The sequence below is a fragment of the Hetaerina americana genome, unplaced genomic scaffold, assembly GCF_022747635.1.
Source record: "Hetaerina americana unplaced genomic scaffold, ioHetAmer1.1.p SCAF_12, whole genome shotgun sequence".
Taxonomy (NCBI): Eukaryota; Metazoa; Arthropoda; class Insecta; order Odonata; family Calopterygidae; genus Hetaerina; species Hetaerina americana.
Window position 1 is genome coordinate 9,768,408 of NW_027286292.1, and position 18,716 is coordinate 9,787,123.

The 18,716-nt window shown below is 33.9% G+C and overlaps 2 protein-coding genes across 9 annotated transcripts in view; one reads left to right on the forward strand and one right to left on the reverse strand.

The window, feature by feature from the left end:
• Upf2 (UPF2 regulator of nonsense mediated mRNA decay) overlaps window positions 1-3,037 on the forward strand; it is a 62,466-nt gene extending 59,429 nt beyond the window's left edge. For all 5 annotated transcript variants that reach the window (XR_011700212.1, XR_011700210.1, XR_011700213.1 and 2 more), the window contains one exon: window positions 66-3,037. The gene's annotated coding sequence lies outside the window, so the exon portion shown is untranslated. The remainder of the gene's footprint in view (window positions 1-65) is intronic.
• A 3,642-nt stretch (window positions 3,038-6,679) lies between these two features.
• The window catches only part of Tmem43 (Transmembrane protein 43), an 87,883-nt gene continuing 75,846 nt past the window's right edge, over window positions 6,680-18,716 (reverse strand). For all 4 annotated transcript variants that reach the window (XM_071582652.1, XM_071582653.1, XM_071582655.1 and 1 more), the window contains 4 exons: window positions 17,590-17,709; window positions 13,878-14,118; window positions 12,551-12,770; window positions 6,680-9,697 (listed from right to left, as the gene is read on the reverse strand). In XM_071582652.1, coding sequence (XP_071438753.1) covers window positions 9,474-9,697; window positions 12,551-12,770; window positions 13,878-14,118; window positions 17,590-17,709 — 805 coding nt within the window. In that variant the 3' untranslated portion in view covers window positions 6,680-9,473. The remainder of the gene's footprint in view (window positions 9,698-12,550; window positions 12,771-13,877; window positions 14,119-17,589; window positions 17,710-18,716) is intronic.

Genomic DNA, 18,716 nt, shown 5'->3' on the forward strand with positions numbered 1-18,716 from the left:
GTACTGAAAAGCCAATTGTTCCAATTTTGTAAATTATAATTGTTCTGATGTTTTGGTTTTTTTAGGTGTGCTTCTTAAGAAGTTAACCAATCAAGATATTTTCTATGACTATGGTGTGGACATCATCCTCTTAGGAAGACTACAGTCAGTGTTTGTCAGTGAGTGTCAGAGTTTGACCTGCTGAAGATGAATTAGGTGGTGAAGATTGGCTGAGATACATTTTTTATGGTGATTCATTATATGCTCAGCTAATTAACTTCGGCTTTAACTTTGATGGTATTCAGTTTCCTGGTTGTGATTCCCAAGGATTAGGAATGGATCCTGCTGCTATACAATTCTCATGGATTAAGAATATTACCATCAATCATTAACATGTGTACAATTTAGGAGGTATTTAAGTTCCTTATTATTGTGTTTTGTTTTTTACATTTTCTATTCTGTTATCATATAAATGCTTTCATGCACCTAAGTTTTGAAGTTAATTAGGGCCAAAGTTATTTTATCCCCTTGGGAATCATAAAGTATTTGGGCATTTATGGCACAAAACCTTCAACAGTTGTGTTAAATATTTTTTAGGTCTTAAAAGTGAAAACTCTGCAAATTTTCGGAAATGGGAATTAGTTTCTGGCTTGGTTTGATGAGAAATGTTTTTTACTTTTTGTAGTATTATAGTATTTGTTTTCTTATTTAATGGAACACTTAGTATCTTGTTAGAAAACTATATTTTAATGTTGAAATGTTCAAAATCAATGATTAATATTGTTTGGAACTAAATAGTTATTAATGGCAAAACTTCATATTTTTGGTCATGTTAATCAAAATTAAACAGAGTTAAATTTTTTACAATTCTTACAAGATGATATGTATGTTTAATTATCTTCCATAATTTTTTTAATGGGCACATTTTAAGAAATGTCATGCATAAAGTTAAGGTTGATTTTATTTATTACTTGCCCTTTATTTTGATTGTAATAGATAAAACTTGGTTGTTTTCAAAAGTATTATAAACAAAATTGACCATAGGGAATTAGCCTAGCATTCATAGTTGAGTATATTTTAGTGTGTTTAATATCAAACCCAAATTATTGAACTAGTCAATTTTTGCCGATTATTTTCTTTCAATTTAAGTAAATGTATTGTGTCCTCATTGTAACAGACTATGTTTAGTTCCAGTAATGAATTAAAATTCAGAAATTTCAAAGCATAAAAATCATTCAACTTGACTGAAATTCAAAACCGGATCACTTGATGTCCATCTGAGTGTACGAGGATGCCTCAGTAGCTTAACTGGCTAAAGCACTCGACCCTAACTCCATTAAAAGACACTGTCATGTCATATCGTGCAGTTATTTGAATTTGTCTGAGGTAACTACTATACTGAAAATTTTATTGTAAAAATCATTTGCCTTGACCGGGATTCAAACTGGGATCCCTCAATGTCCGGCTGATTGCTTTAGCCAGTTAAGCTCTTGAGGCATCCTCTTAAACTCTGAAATTTCCATCACATCTTAACATCCAAAATACCATACATACAATGTCATGGGCATTTGTAGTCGTGGGCAACGCATCACAGTCCACGGGGTTAAAGCCAACTTTAAACCCTTAGGCTGTTTTTATCTGTGACAATTGTGGTCAACTGACTAATGGTTTTGGTCTTATTTAATAGTCATGAGGTCTTGAAAGATATCAATATTTTACTTCAGAAGTTTTATACTAAATTCTTTCTCGTCATCTAAAGAATGTTCATGTCAAGGAACTGAAATTAATTGCATTGAAAATGCACATTTCCTAAATTGACTGTGTAAATCATATTGTCCATATCATTCAATGAGGCATTTGGTTGAATTGAAGGAGGAGAGGCCAAGAAATGTAAGAAGCTGTGCTATGGTATTGATCAGGGCCTCAAGCATAGCATTCTGTAGCATCTTGATAGTTTCACAGAACATATCTCAGGAATTGTAGTTATGTTGCAATTGTTGTGAAATGAAGTTTCATCTGAATTTTTAATGTGCAGCATGGAGATAAATTATTCTCTAAAAAACCAAAGCTGAAGTGTGCTTTCACCTGAACAGTATATATCGCAGGCCATTTTCGGTACCACTTGTTGGAAACGTGAATAACTATAAATCCAATTTCTATCATATGGATTTGATGCATTGAGGATACAGCGTAAAATCTGTTCAGTATCCCACCACCTAAGCTAGGGTTTAGGGAATTAATAGAAGCATTACAGAGAATGTTTACATTTCTTGTAAATAATTTTTTAATCTTTGATCTCAATTATTGTCAATTTTGAGCGTGGATCAGATCTTGAATTTTGCAATGAAAAATGGTGTCTATGCATTTTCAAATTTGAGGAAGTATTTTGTGCACCAAAATATGAAGCAGTTATGTGGTACTTTTTTCTGCAGCTATCTTCATTGAACTCTTTGTATTTTGTCTGTTCAAAAATATAAGGTTATTAAAAATACATTGTTTTACTTTTCCTGTCCTTGAATTGTTTTCATCACCAGTTTAACTAAATAGTTAAGAAGAGAATTAAATTACAGTTATTTATGTCACTTCGTGGCAGATGTTCAGGATTATCATATGAAGGCCGTAGTATGTTCAGCTAAGTAGTTACTGAACATAGCAATTCCATCTTATAGTAGAACACTGGAACACATTGGGAACACTGATGCCACAAGCAGTATATCACTTTTCTGACAGTATTTGCATGTAAGAACTTCAAATGGGCTTCTCTTAGATATTCTTTCACAACCCAGTCATGAACTTGTTGCAAGCTGATGCAATCTGAAACATGCTATCGTAGAGATTCACTGGCCTGGTTTATATGCGACTACATTACAGAAGGATAATGAGATTCGGATGTGAGCTTATGATTTTCTATGTAATTTGTAGTCATTTGTGAAATAAAATCTCAAATTGTTAAGAAAATATATATATTGCTTCTCGAAAGGATTGACTGATGAACACATTGAGAAACTTATGTCAAGGGGCGAAGGAAAGATGCTGTTGTAAACTATCTTAAATAGTCAATTTTATTTAGTGCTTTAAGAATGCTATATAATTGTGAACCTTTGCAACTTTAACATAAGTAAGGTTTATTTAAATGAAAAACTTAAGTTATATTTTAAAATGGTGTGTGGCTCATACTTCATGAATCATAATATTAATGTATTCATTTGTGCAAAGATTGGTATGCAACTCAATGTAGGGTATTTCAGTGGGAAAATAATCTTTTTATGGACAAAAATACCAACAGGTATGATAAAAACTAGCAGGCGTACATGAGAGTTGAATTAAAATAAAAATGTGTAATAAGTAGGTACCTACCTACTCAGGCCCAATTCACGTGATCATATTTTGAGTAATATAGTTAAATTACCTATTACCAGTGTGTAAGCATTTTGATGTTTGAATTTCTTCTTGTTACCATGCACTATGTAACTCTCTTAGGCTTCATTTGTTATTGCCATATCTGTATTCCTGTTGTAATTGGTCATTTACTTTGCATTTAAATTTATTTCAGAGCAGAATCTTAACAAAAGTTATCATCATAATGTGTACAATTAATTTTTATGTTTATTTATTTATTCATGTATCCAGCAAGCCACCGCTATGGTTTGTGGCAGGGGCAGTTTAATTTTTATCCTAACATGACCCTACTGCAGTTGGAAAAGGTTATTATGATCCCTTATCGTTCGTGGAAAAAGTGACGTCAAATCTATCTATTCTACACTTGTTTTCTCTAATTTTATTAGCATGATCTATCCTGCCGTAGTACGATGGGGGTAATAATACATTTTCAACATCACTGCTAAAGAGGTGCCCTTCCAATTTATGCTGGAGCTTCAACCTGTAATTTAACCTTCACTCTGTGATTTATTCCCAGCCTAGCTGCTATAACTATTTGGATATGCTACTAAGCTAATCATAACACCATTTTACAAATCTAGCTCATCTACGCTGCACGCAATCCTATTCGGCAATTAATCCAACTTTGTGAGGATTCCATACCCCTGCAGCATATTGGTGTCTATCCAACCAGAAAGAGATAATAGGGATCTTCTTTGGCCTTTCAAAGACTATAGACCCTGCATTATGAGATGCTTTCTAAACTTAAACGAATTGGAATACATGGCAATGCTTTATCCTAAAGTCTTACTAATATAATTGTAAGCAAATAAAATAATTCATTTAAATACTAAACTTAAAGATGGTGTTAATATTGACCAATCCAATGCATGAAATCGTGATGTGCCACAAGGATCAATTCTAGTTTCACTTTTCATTATCATTCAATAAATGACATCTAGTCTCATCTACTGAAGAGTCAAGTGACCTTGTATGCTGAAGAAACTTCTGCATTAAGCTTTGGTAATCAATCTTCAAAGGTTAATGAGTCTTCATGTTTGAGAGTAACAAATATGACTGGTGCAAATGAAATATCAAAGTTAAATTTAAAAGAACCTGTTTTCTTTTACCTTATCTTAAAATATCTTCTAATCTCAAGCCCTAATCTCAAAACTGATATCAGACAATCAATCCTACAACCAAGTTCCACATTTTTTAGGGTTAATACTAAATGGTAATCTTGACTGGCAATCCCAAATTAAGGATTTGATCAACGAAAATGGCAGTGTCCTTCATGACCCTTTACCTGCCTCTTATAACAACCTCTTTTGAAGTTCTTAAATTAGAATACTATGCCAAAGTCCATTCCTATTTGTGTATCTTTGGGGTAGCTAGTGCTGCAGCAAATAAGGCCTTTGAAAGCTATGGCAAAAGGATCATCAGAACTCCTGGAAGACCACAATTTCTTGAATTCAAAATGAAACAACCTTATATTTACACTTGATATTGTGTTACTTGTAAAAACAAATCCATGTTTATTTATGCCTCAGTATATGTATGGTTACTTCACTCGAGGGAGAGAAAATATAATTTACTACAGCAGCCTTGCGGTCTACCTAAGGAAGTCCCCCATCACTCAGCCTTCCCCATTTTAAACAAATTGCCAAAAAAATGAACCCTCAGTAAGTATGTTTAAAACTGAACTAAATAAGCTAATGTCACTCAAGTGCTATTGCAGCTTGTGTGAATTTATCAATGATAATTAATGAATGTTCTTCGTGTCATTAAACTTTGGAGGTAACTTGTTACCATAACATATACACGCAAGAAATGTAATTTTGGGAACAGCTTTGCATCATCTGAAAAAAATAGAAATGTGACCATAACTAGCCTTATTTTCTAACAATTTAATGCAATCAGATTTAAGTATCCACTCCATTTTCAAATATATGCCATACAAAAAAAGACAAAGGGATCAAACAGAGGTCATGCTCAAGCTTCATGAAAGTTAAGTAATGGACACAATTAGGAAACTTGTCAGTTCCTCATTTCCATGCTGCTCTGAAGCATTAGTTTGTCTTAACTGGTAAGCATGCTTTTAATGCATTCTAACCTGGCATGGTATTTTTAAATCTTGTAATAGGGGACATCCCTACATTACTCCTTGAAAGTATTAATTTGTCCAAGCCATATACGCTTGGAAAAGTAGTGTGAAAATCTGTCATATCTTTGGACCTCTTCATCAATACACAATTTTTGTGGTGAAATTAACCAAGTTCAATTAAAGGATCACTGATGACTCTTGTACTAATGAGGATGTGTTGATAAATATACCAAATTGGTACTTCAAAAAGGATTTATATACAGAGGAAAATTGCAACTTACTATTGCCCTTTCCAATATGTAATTTATAAGTTATTACGTCATTAACTAATTGATTAGTTTCAGATGTGATGTGGTGGAATTTGAACATAATAAAGGAGGGATAGTAGCAATTTTCCACTAGACAAGATTTATTGTACATATGTGTGGGTTTCAATGAATTACATCATCTTCAGGCCATCACCTGGTCAAACAATACATCTTATCCAGTGGAAAATTGCTACAATCCATTCTTTATTATGTTTTCGTTGACCAAAATGTGACAAACTTCATAGTCATTGCAGTGGTGGAAAGGAATACTTTATATTATACATTAATTTTAATTTATGTATACAATTAATCTTAAGGTTTCTTAGACATCTGTTCGATGGACATTCCATGCTGCTTCCAGGAATTCCCATCACATAGGATGGCTTGTTAGACAGCATGCCCATGCCATCCTATGCAATTGAAATTCCTGGAAGCAGCATGGAACATCTATTTATATATGATTTTTTGTTTAGACCTTTTTCACAGACTTTGGGAATCAACCAGTAAAATAAAATCAAGCTTTTTCTTCCTTTAAAAACTAAACAACTGTAGGTTTCCTGAAGGTTCGCTCCTAGAGAAAGATTTAATATGTGAAAAACACATTGGCTGTAGAAAATAGCAGTTTCAGGTTTAACTTTGTGGAATTCCTTCATGATGAGGGTAAAAAAGAAACTGCACTTCCACATAAAGAGTGGAAGTGCAAAGTTTCCTTCTTTACGCTAATCACATTGATTGTTGATTCAAATGGACACATACATTTTTATAAGACCCTATAGAAATAAAACTAGGCAGTGTTTGCAAATTGCTTGTAAAAAATGGGCAATGCTAATTGATGGCTAATAAAAAAGGGAAAATGTGTATATAAAATGATTTACTAGTATTTATATTAAGAAAAGAAGATTTAATGGTTAAAAGTTCTATAAAAACAAGAAAGACAAGTTTAAAAGTTCAAAACACAATGTGTTCACAAAAAGTAGCTTTCAAACTTTCAAACACAAAATATCATCTTGTTTACGGAGAATAAAATTACAATACTCCCATGTTTGCATGGAGTGCATGACTAAATTTATCATCACAGACAAATGCAGTTTTATACCTCAGGTGTAATAGAAAACAAGTAACATTTAAATTTAAAATATTTTCATAAGAATTGAAAATATAAATAGCATTAAAATAATAACAATGCAATTCTTTCCACATCCATCATATTTTATTTTCAAAGCTTTAGTAATGGATTTCTGTCTGTATGGTGCCAGTCAATCAAAGTCACTAATCAAGGATCACTTAAAGTCCTTGCAACTTTTCATACAACATTTTGTTTCTGCTTTAGCAGAGAACATGTCTTGCACACTTTGTTTTCATGCTGACAAATTAATTGGCCTTAAATACTATGTAGATAAATGCCACAGCATGCTTCAGTATCAAACAAAATTGTTGTTCCCAGATAACCTGATCAGATACAGATTAACAGATGGATGTTCCCAAACTCAATCAAGTGTGAGTAAATTTCACATCTTAATAACAGACCCAAAAAGATAGTGAATGTCTGTATGTCACTTCAATACAATATATTTGCCTTTCCAATGTCCTTTCCACAGAAATAAAAACTGTGTGAAATGACAATTTCCAACTCTCAAAGAATATTCTCAGTTCTCATGAACACATTTTAACACTTTGATCATCTCTGGGGAGAGCATGCTAAGGAGTCAATCTTCAATGCTGTCAACTCTTATTACAAACATGGATGACACATTGTGGCTATTCAAGTAAACATAAACCTTTGAACATTTATTTGAGAATTGCATTGGGGTTGATAAGAAACCAAAATTGAACAAATTCACAACTTATAGTAATGAGAGTATGACACTCTAGTGACATATTTCATTTCAGAGGGATCGAGATGGTGCGGGGGCTAACGTACTGGCTTCCCACCCTGAGGGCGCGGGTTCAAATCCCGGCGGTGTTGAATATTTTTCAGAGGTATCTCGATCCCTACTTGAGGTGCTTTGTGGAGGGCACTTTGAGTGAGTACGCCGTCCGTCGGATGGGACGTTAAGCCGCGGACCCCTTGGCGCCTTTCGTAAAGAGTAGGCTAATGCCGACGCCGGGTTTCTCTCCACCCTTCATCCTTTCCGGTCCTTCCCCTATGGCGCAAATGACCTTAGCTGTCGGTCGCCTCCCCTCAAAACTACTACTACTTCATTTCAGAATAGTGGTTACTGAGGTATCGGCAGTGAAGGAAGTCTTATAGAAAAAGTCCTTTGCTGATGGGAAATTAAATGAAATTTTTCATCAAGGCATAAAATTAGAGACAAGATCCAATAGAAAAGAGAAGGTAGTACAATGAAATGGACTATTTGTGTAAATTAAGAAGTTGCAGGAGCCAGATTCTCTAAATTGATGCATAATTAGATTTTAAGCAATAGTTAAATGTTTGATGTTAAAACATCAGTGGGAGATGAAATCAATGAAATGTGAAATATGGTGACATTGGTAACAAAATGGTCATGACATGATCCAAGGATGACAGCATACTGCACTTTTCAACAGATAATTAATTTACCTGAATATACTATAGCAAATAATTACCATACACATTTCCATCTTAATCATGATTCATCTCGTACATTCCTCAGCTGAAACCCTAGGAAACTAGTTCTATAACTTCATACTCTAAAGACATTTCAGCATAAATAAGAATATCTAACCCTAGGATAATATTTTTAGGTAACACACCCTACAATATGCTATATAGCTTTTGCATGGTCTTGAAACATTTAAAATGCTTCCAATAATAAATTGAAGACATGTATGACAATAATCAGTTGCAAAACATCAGCCTGAGGTACAAAGCAATGAAGAATTGACATGAATGACTCGGAATTATGTTTAAACAATCCCACTTAAAATGTACAATATAATATGTTTATTTGCTAATTATAGCAGATGAGCATGCACCGTTCAGTTTGAACAATGTCGAATTCTATTTAAGTATGCTCATATAAATAATACTGAAGGTTATTGAAAAAATACTTCTTGATATTTTGGAGAGTTTACATGGAACTAATCATGGATGATAAATAATGTAAAAATAAAAGAATATTAGCTAAACACAATACAATACTTTGTATCTTTCACAATGGCTACCCTGTAATAAAGAGGTTTAACACTGATTTATTATTCCAAAGAGGATTTCACACATTGTATTCAACATGATAAGGCTAATTTTCACAATAAAATGTTTTCATGAGATTTGGGGTGCAGAAGGGTAAGAAAAATATTAATACAACACCTTAATTTAGAACTTTGACCAAAAAAAGTCAGTCAATGATGTTAAGGATAGGTTTTACCATTAACACATAGTTCCTAATTAGGTGATTGCATTGTCATTCCACTCGGCTTATCAAATGATTTGTGTACTAAAAAGATCTTGACTCCATACACGGATTGCTATAGAATCCATACACAAAATGGTGTAGTGGTAAACGGCCTTGCAAATGCCCACAGATTCCTTTTCCTTTTTTGTGGAAACTGATGGGCAAATTAAGTCTTTGCCACTATTATCAAACATTATGAACTTACTTTTGCACATTTGGTCTTACAAAGTACAGTTATTTTACATTAGCACTAGCTTTAAGTGCTTATTAAACCTAGAATCATGCTTTCTGGACTAGTTTTCCAACACTGTACAATCACAACCATTTTCACAAACTTCTGTACCTATTCTGCTGACTGTCTTTTCTGTACAGTTTTATGGTTGAATAGGTGAACGGAATTGCAGAGATTAACACTAATATGAATCCCAAGGCAGGTCTATACCAAATCCAGGCCACTCCTATGATCAGCAAGGATACTGAGAGGGAAACTGCAAGGTTGAATGATCCCATGTCCATCGTTAGGATATCATTCAAAATGGAATACCTATGGACTAAAAGAATAACATGTCAGGTAAAAATATCAATGAGCAACAATATTATAAGCAAAATTATGCAATAGATTATTTATAATCCAAACCATCTCAATGAAAAGTAATGGAAATATATGTACATATATATAAATATACGCCAAAAATTGACGTAATGATAACGCTATGACACACTTTCAAAAAAATTCGAAGAGTCAGTAAAAACAAATATCTCTTGACAGGTTGCTTGTAAAAATTAATTATCAATGTATCATAAATAATAATTAATTAATTTGACTAGTTTATTTTCTATGAATCAAATTAGCATTCCCTGTGGATTCATTCCACAATATAAGGAAGGGTGAATGTGAACCACAATCCTAACTAATGTCCACATAATTTTCTTTGAATAAACCATGCACAAAATTCATTTTCCTCATCATGGAACTTATTATTGTTTTTTTACATTACTTTAAATGGAAAAAAATGATTCACCAAATGAGAGTTTTGTTTTATCAGAAAGGTCACAGAATGGATCCAATATATATACGCTTGAAAGGCTGTTTGGTCAAGGAGCAGATATGTAATTCCTGTTAAATTTATTAGCCAAAGATGAGCAGCTCATGGCAATGTTATTTTCATAGTTACTAGGTTTTGGGAAAACTTGGTGCAAATTTCTCTTACTTCTGGAATTAATAATAATTTCCTAATCAGACTTAGACTTATTGGGAATTGAGTGACTTATTATCGCTATATGCTTTTGTAGGAGTAGAAATCAACTTATGGTAGTACTTTTGAATGTCCTTATAAAGTAGGTTTTGTTCATAAAATTTTAAATAGAGATAGCATGTTTTTAAAGGATGCATAAGTAATGGATTTCATCAGTTAAATATGGTTTAAGTTTTATTTTATGGGGTAATTTCTGGTTTTTATTGGAAGACAAAAGTCAAAATAGTGCCTAAAAGTTGGATAAAAGCAATTTACCATCTCACAGTTACATACATTTCCCCAGGTTTGGCACTGTAATAGGAGCTGGAGACGGTAAATTTTACCATTAAGACTGTCCATTCGTACCTTACGGTCAATACTTAAACATGGTCCATTATTTATTTTATTAATTTATAGACTTAATTGGGCGAGGTTGAGACCTATAGTCCCTTCTTCCAACTAACCCTTACATTACAGACATTGCATTGAAGACATACACATACAACCAAGCCCTAGATGGAGGAAAATCCACCTATGCGGGAATCAAACCCGTGGCCTCTGGATTGGTAGGCAAGGACGTTACCCCGCCACCACCTGGGCCGGCCATATTTCTAAGTTACAAACAGTTATAACCATTTTATCTTGGTCAAATTTAGTCACAGAATAGTCAAAAAGGGTGATGGATGAGGGAATGACTTCAGTAAGGTTATTATGCATACATTCCATAACATAAGTAATGAACAAATTCAGTAACTCAGACCTAGGAGGAGAGTCTACAAAGAGATCACAATTGAGGTCACAATTCACCAAAAATATCTGATTATTTGCGCACAAGAAGCATATGAGTAGGTCCAGTTTTTAATAAAATAGAGAAGAGAAGAGAGCCACCATAATTAACAGGAAAATGATGATGTAAAAATTGAACAACCAAGTAAGTGCTGAATTGCTCAAATTAAAAAACAATAATATCGAGGCAGCCTAGAGGGTGTAGCACTCAGCTATCGAGTGGAGGGCATATATTGAGAGCCGATGCTTCAAATTAACCTGACCTTCACCCAAGAAGTCTGATTTTGTCAGGTAACTAACTGATTTTCCTGGGTAATCATACATATAGCATGCAAGGAAAGGATTTCCCCAAGCTTAATGCATGAAGGGCTACCGCAGAGTTTAGTATGAATGTATCACAACAATGAATCTGCTAACTCATCTTTCAGCTACCTCATCTACCAACCCAACCTTGACCTTATTGCTGCGGTTTTATTATTTTTGAGAATGCAACACTCCTAAAATATGTAAAATGTGTACTTAAAATCAGTTTATGTGGGCGTACAGTTTTTAAGTAATTATTACTGGTACATAACCAAGATATCTGGATCAAATTTATTCTGCATATTGATCCTTGTGTACATAATTTTATAAATCACAGCTATTAATGTTGACTTTTTTGATACAGGAAGCCATAGATTGAAGTAACTTACAGTAAAATAAGAGGCTCAGAGTGTGATTTATTTTCTGGATTGGAAAAATTGCAGTGACAATGACAAAATGACTGTTTATGGAAATGATAGCCCATCCTACGACACAGTTGTGAGGTGGAAAAGGAATTTTTAAACTGGCCATATGTCCCTCATAGATGATCCAAGAAGTTGAAGGCCATCATCACTCAAGGATGATGCGGTCAAAGTGAAGAAAGTGGAGGAATTTTTTGACTACCGACGCTGGGAGTATTTATCTAGGCTATGTATAACTCTGGATGATGATTATATAGAGAAGTCTTCAGAAAAACAAGTAAAAATCAAGTTTTTATCTTGATTATTTTTTAGCAATAACCAAAGCTGACAATACCCCCTCATATATTATGCATGATATGCCTTTTTCAAGGCATTATAAATAATTTAGCAGTACATTTGTGGAGAAAACTTATTCAAGCCCTACATATTTTATTATTCTGGAATCAAATTTTAGTCTTACCAATGACTTGGCATTCCTTCAAAATGGAATTCAGGAATGACACATCCTTGAATGATACGATTTTAATAGACAAGGTTAGACTTTCTGTAAAGATTACGAATACTACATTCTACCTGGGAGGATCTTCACCTGATATTCACTTTATAAAAGAGGATTTAAAAACAATATGTAAAAATAATTTTATAAACTTTCATTTACCTGCTGTAAATAGTATGTTTGATAAACATGTGCATCCTAGTAGAGTAAGGAACCAGCCTAGAAATCGAACCAGCCATGTGAGCCAAAACTTTTGAGAATGCTCATCATGAAAAATTTCTTCCACTGATAATTTTCCATGCCGAAGAATAAGGATGTCATAGCCTGACAAGGTTTTGTATGGCACTAATTGATTTCCATTCTGCATAGCAACGATGGTCACCTGAAATTGAAGAATACAACAAAATTATGTAATTTAAAACCTCGCAGCATAGGTAAATAAGAGAATTACAGGCGTTTTTAAGTTTTTGGCATATAAGCTAGAATTTTAATGATGATGAATAGGAAGCAAAAAAAAAGTAACTACATCTCCTGACTGTGGGAGTCTGGGTACCATTGTGCCTGATTACTAATCCTAAAAGTTTTAGTTTGAGCCCCAACTAGGGCATTAAGTGTGGTGCTTGTAGGTGGTTCGGCTTCCAGGATATCTGATGAAAATCCAAGTGCTTATCAGGTATAGAGAGGCTCATGGGCCACCAGAGCTCTCATACGATCACTTATAAATTATGCACCGATTTATGATCTTGTATAAATTATGAATGGTGCCAAACAGAACATTATTTGGCGTGAACATATTCTGTAGGAATGACGCAACATTCAGGCTGATAACATGCCACCAGGGCAACCCTTAAGGTTGCAGGTTTGTCTCCGGTCTTGTGCATAGATGCTCTGGTAGACCTGAGGTTAATTACCGAGTCATTTTGAAGACCCTTGTACATCTAGCTGATGAAGGTTTCACCCTGCTTCTATAAAGTTTGTATTTATTGACATCATGAGAGGTTTCTGGGATTAGTATCTATGAGAAAAACTACGTAAAAATTCCTCAGCACCTATAACAAGGATCCAAAGTATTTTTTGATACCATGAGTGTGGTACTGATACTAACTCCTGGTTTTGATGTATTTTTCTCATGGTTATTCATCGTGGTATGCCCACTCATGTACAACTTTAGACATGTGAAATAAAAAATTACTTGCAATATCGCCAATATCAAATATTGCCAAATTATAAACACATATTTAAAGAATTTTTCCCCTACATCTGATGATTTCCTCAGTATTTAACTGTTCATACAATCTTTTTCCAGACTTAATTCAATCAAGTAGAATTGCTTAGCTTTTGTGCATTATTTTCTCTAACAAATTTTAGGGATACATTAAAATTCTAAATGGTCTTCATGTGGGTGCATAGCATAAAAAGATATTATTTTTAAGACCATGCCATCCATATTTAAGCGCTTTCTAAAGTCAAATCAGTGAATAAAACTTACCACATCTCCAGAGCTTCCTGCATATGAGAATTGAATTCTTATGTCCCCCACCTCAGGATTCCACACATCTTGACTGTGATAATACAACCCAGCGTGAAGTTTAATGTCCCTTCTCTCAGGGCGTTCATCACTGGTCACCAGAACAAAGTCATTAAACTTGTCCTTAAGATCACCACCCAACTCAAAATTGCCAACACTTACATGCTCACTTACATACACTTTGGACTTAAATGGAAATTCTCTGAAATAAATAAAGAAAATGACATAAAACTAAGTTTAACATGACAGAGAACCTTCAGCTTCAATTATACAGTAAAAATTAACTAATAATGAAAAGCTAATAACTAAATATCAACCTTAAACTTCTAAATACTGTGAAATTACATACTGCAATTCACAGCATATACCGGTCCATATGACACACCCTTATTTTTCAGGTCAGAATTTATGAAAAATATTTGCATCAGACAGAGAAGATCAAAATATTGTTTGGAAATGTAATTCACAAATTCAAGTATAAATGCAATATTGTACGACAATCTCCTCACTTTAAGATCCCATGAGGTAGTGAGCAGTTTCACTTTTTATGCAGCACTTGGCTTCTGTTTTCATTTTGATATTTGTTTTAAAAGCAACTATTTTCTATACCTTCATCACACTCTCAAACTTTTTAATGTTTAATGCCTGTAGACTCGAGAGTTTATCAGGAGAGATAAAATGTATGTCTGCATTAACAGAGAGGCAATATCCCTGTTAGCCCAACACACAGCTTTGCAGTCGAATTATCACATGTGATATATAACTAAAAGTACTACCGTGTATACATTTATAATTTATTTGGGAAGTTTATTAGGAAGTACTTTCAATGAAATATTAAAATTCTGTTTCCCACAACTGATTCAAAACAGTGATATTATCGACATTTGTAATGATGGAAACCATTTTCTATACCTGATGCTGGAACAAATACATAATACTAAATGTTTTTCGGGTGAATCGGCTTGAGCTTATAGGTCAACATTATACCTGTGACCCCCAGCCCAAAAGATGCAGGCTGATTTTAGATCACACTAAGAAGTTAAAGAAGTGCGTCTTATGGGTCGGGAAATATGGCACATATATGGATTCGGCAATAAAGATTTAATAGCAAATAAAAGCCCAAAGGATTTTAATTTGGAATTTATTTTTTCTCTGATGTGTCATACAATAAATCCTTGATATGCCACATATCTCCCAATTTTAAAATTGCATTAAAATTAATTAACAGACTGCAAAATCTAGGATAAGCATATTTACTGTTAGAATTTTAGAGTTTAGTATTTTTAACCTTTGCCTCTATTGACCATAAATTTTGGTTTCTTTGTTTAAAACACTATGCCATATTTAGCACCCAAAGAGAACACTTGATGCTCGAAAGATACATCATTTGCCATTTGAAAAAATATTTCAATGCATAACAAAATGTACTGACAGGTGGTATGGTTAAATAGCACATTGATGAGTCTAAAAATAAGCAGAAATAATATTTAAAAAATTAAAATTTGCCTGTATGCATATTTTGTAACATGTCACTGCACTGTACCTTAGTTTAATCACCTAAAATTGCCTGATTAAAGTTCCTGGTAAGAGAGGCATTCAGAAACCATGAGCAGTAACTGAGTACAATTGATTAATGAGGGACATCAATTATTTTTAACAGCTAATACCTTACTAAATGTGTGAGCACTGTACCCTCCAGTGATACACTAATTCCATTCCAAAGTAATGAAAACATGGAGACACTACTATGCCCAGAACGCAAGGATGCATCAGACCTCTCCTTCAAAGGTAGAATGCTCCATCAAATATAAGCATGAGTATTGACTATTAAGATGACAATCAATGTACATTTTTAATTGCCTATTATTTAAAGAACATGCAAGTTTCAGTTTGTTTTCAGTTTTCAATACATCTATTGCCATAGTCATACATTCAAATCTGTTTGTAGTGGGTCAGTATCATATTCAGCACCGTGAATTTGCATGAGCAAAATGATTCCTAGAAAAATGTCACACAATTTTCAGTCACAAAAAGAGAGCAATAAAAATTGGCCATTAATGTTTGTCATTAATTTTTAGATATTGCATTTTTCATGTTTTTCTGGCTTCTCAAATTTTTTTAAATTGAAGTAAAGACTATTTGCCAATACATTTCTGGTGGCAATTTAAATTATTTTTTGATTGTACAAGCTGATTTAATAATATCTATATTGTTCTAAGCCTACTTTCTTACAAATTATTAAGTTCTACAAAAACAGAGTTCTGATAAAAGGTATCATTAAACATATTTTTTCAATTTCATATTATCTGCCATAATATAACCAATTTTGATTAACTTGTATTATGTGGTCTATCTCTGGATGCTGCAGCAGAGAGATGCCTTGATTTCAAGACACAACTATATTTAAGTCATATATTAAACTGCAATGATACCAAAATGTAAAAATAATTCACCTACACCAGGATTCAAACCCATATCTTGGTCAAGACAAATAACTTTTACACTTTGGAATTATTACATTTTTAGTGGATGACTCCGTTGAAGTTACTGTTGCGGCACCTTCAACGGTACTTCGAATTTTAGTTATGCAGTCCGCCAAATGATGAACACATATTCATTCACAGGGATATATCATAGCTATAAGGAAAAGGGATAGGAACACACAGAAAAGACAAACACAGGAATGGTGAGGAAGGTGGACTTGAGCAGATTACAAGTGCAAAAATTTTCTTGGTCAAGAAAATTTCTGGTATCTTCTACTTCCCTGGCATAGTCTCTGAGATCCATCCTAAAAATATCTGCCCTTTCCTCAAGAACCACAACTCCACCACAAACCTTTTCCCAAAATGTCCCTCTGTTACTTTCAAATGTTCCGCTAACTTATCAGATCTCCTCTCCTTTCAACCAATCCACACATTATATCTCTGCCCTGTCCCAAAGCCACTGCCACGCTCTGCAATAAACCTCTATGTAAAACATGTCCAGTTTTCCAAACTCAAATCCTGTCCCTCTCCCAACAATTCCCTACTCCTTGTGCACCTACAATAATGCAGTTTACTTTCTGCAGTACCAACTATGCCCTGCCTTCTATATTGGATAGTGTACCCCAAAATATTAGGATTAATAACCACCGTGCCTCGCAAGAATTCTTCCGTTTGGGATGCTCCCAATCCCAAAGCAAACCTCATAAAATAATGCTCCCTTTGGTAAATGCTCTCGCGCCTCTATTCTAGCATCCCTCCCTCACTCCACTAAAACTCAAAAAAATAGATCATTTGGCTCCTTGATTCCTGGAATGAGCCATGGATCAATATTAGACATTAATCACACCAACCTCCTGATATTTTCATTCCCCCTCTGCTCCCAAATCTTTCCACATCAATCCCACACTTCAAAACCCTTCCCCTCCATCCAGCGTCCTTGTCCTCTTCTCTTGAAACCTTCTTCTCAATTCCTTCTTTCCCCACAGGAAGGTAGTTTGGCCACCGAAAATTCAGAATGAGGGTGTTTCCTTTTGTATGTTTCTCTGTATTTTAATTGGCTAGTGCTATCTTGCTCCTTCATTTAAATTACATACACACACATATACATTAAAAAAAAATATATATATACACACGCACACACACACATGTAACTAGCAAATGTGTTAAAGATATTATGTAAAAAGAGTTACTTGAGGTTATGATGGCCATAAGGAATTGAAAAACTTGAGCTGTCTATTATTTTATCCCTCCATTCTGTGGCATATGAATAGCTGGTTTCTGTGTGGACATGGTCTCCTTCATGGTACTCTCTGAAATAATATGAAGAGCATATTGAAAGAGTATAAAATTAAAAGCAAACCCTTTTCATTCCAAATAATAACACTTGATCTCAAAATGTATGGATATATATTTTGTACTCAGGCGACTGGTTTATAATTATCACATGCTATCCGACTGCTAGACATAAATGTTGACTTGATAATGCATCTACTGTGCACATTATATACAGTAAACTATAATATGTCACTTCTTGATGAAAATTTAATGAAATCTGTGCTCTACCTAAACATGGGCACCACAAAACAGTAGCATGAAAGTCAACTAATACTCTACATTTATGTTGTCCTTTTCCTTCATTGACATGATTATTTTTTTCCAAACTGGATTTTGACAGTTACTGTTTTTCAGACTCTTTCAGGTCATGCAACTGTGAAAGGCATACAGAGAGTAATAACATGAGTATGAAATATTTTACACCTATTAACAAAGTATACAACAACTTATTAACAACCAATTATGGCCTTAAGACGTAACTGCAATTATCAACACCTGGATAATGACGGTTGCATGATAAGACCATGGCTGGTGGTTTATAAATTGATGTGGAACATTAAAAATGAATATTTCCATTCTTTAATGGAAATATTTCACAAAGATAAGTCTAAATCTATTTCAGTCGGAATCTGGGGTAATTCTAACATAGGAGAAATCTTTTTTAGCACTATTCAAAAAAGAGCTATGTTCGGGCATTTTTTCATTGACTCGTTAACATGAAATAACAACAAGGACATACAAAAACTACAGAACAGGAGTCCTAGGTACAAGAAAATCTACCTATGTGGGAACCGAACCTATGACTCCTAGGCTAGCAGGCAGGGATGTTATAAACTTGCCACCACTGGAGTAATGGCATTCACATTACCACAATGGCAGCAGGGCAATCCTGCCAATTGTGTAAAATATAAGTAAAAATTCAATGTATAATCTTTTAATAACTATGGATAAAAGAATAACTTAAATTACTCAAACTATAGCC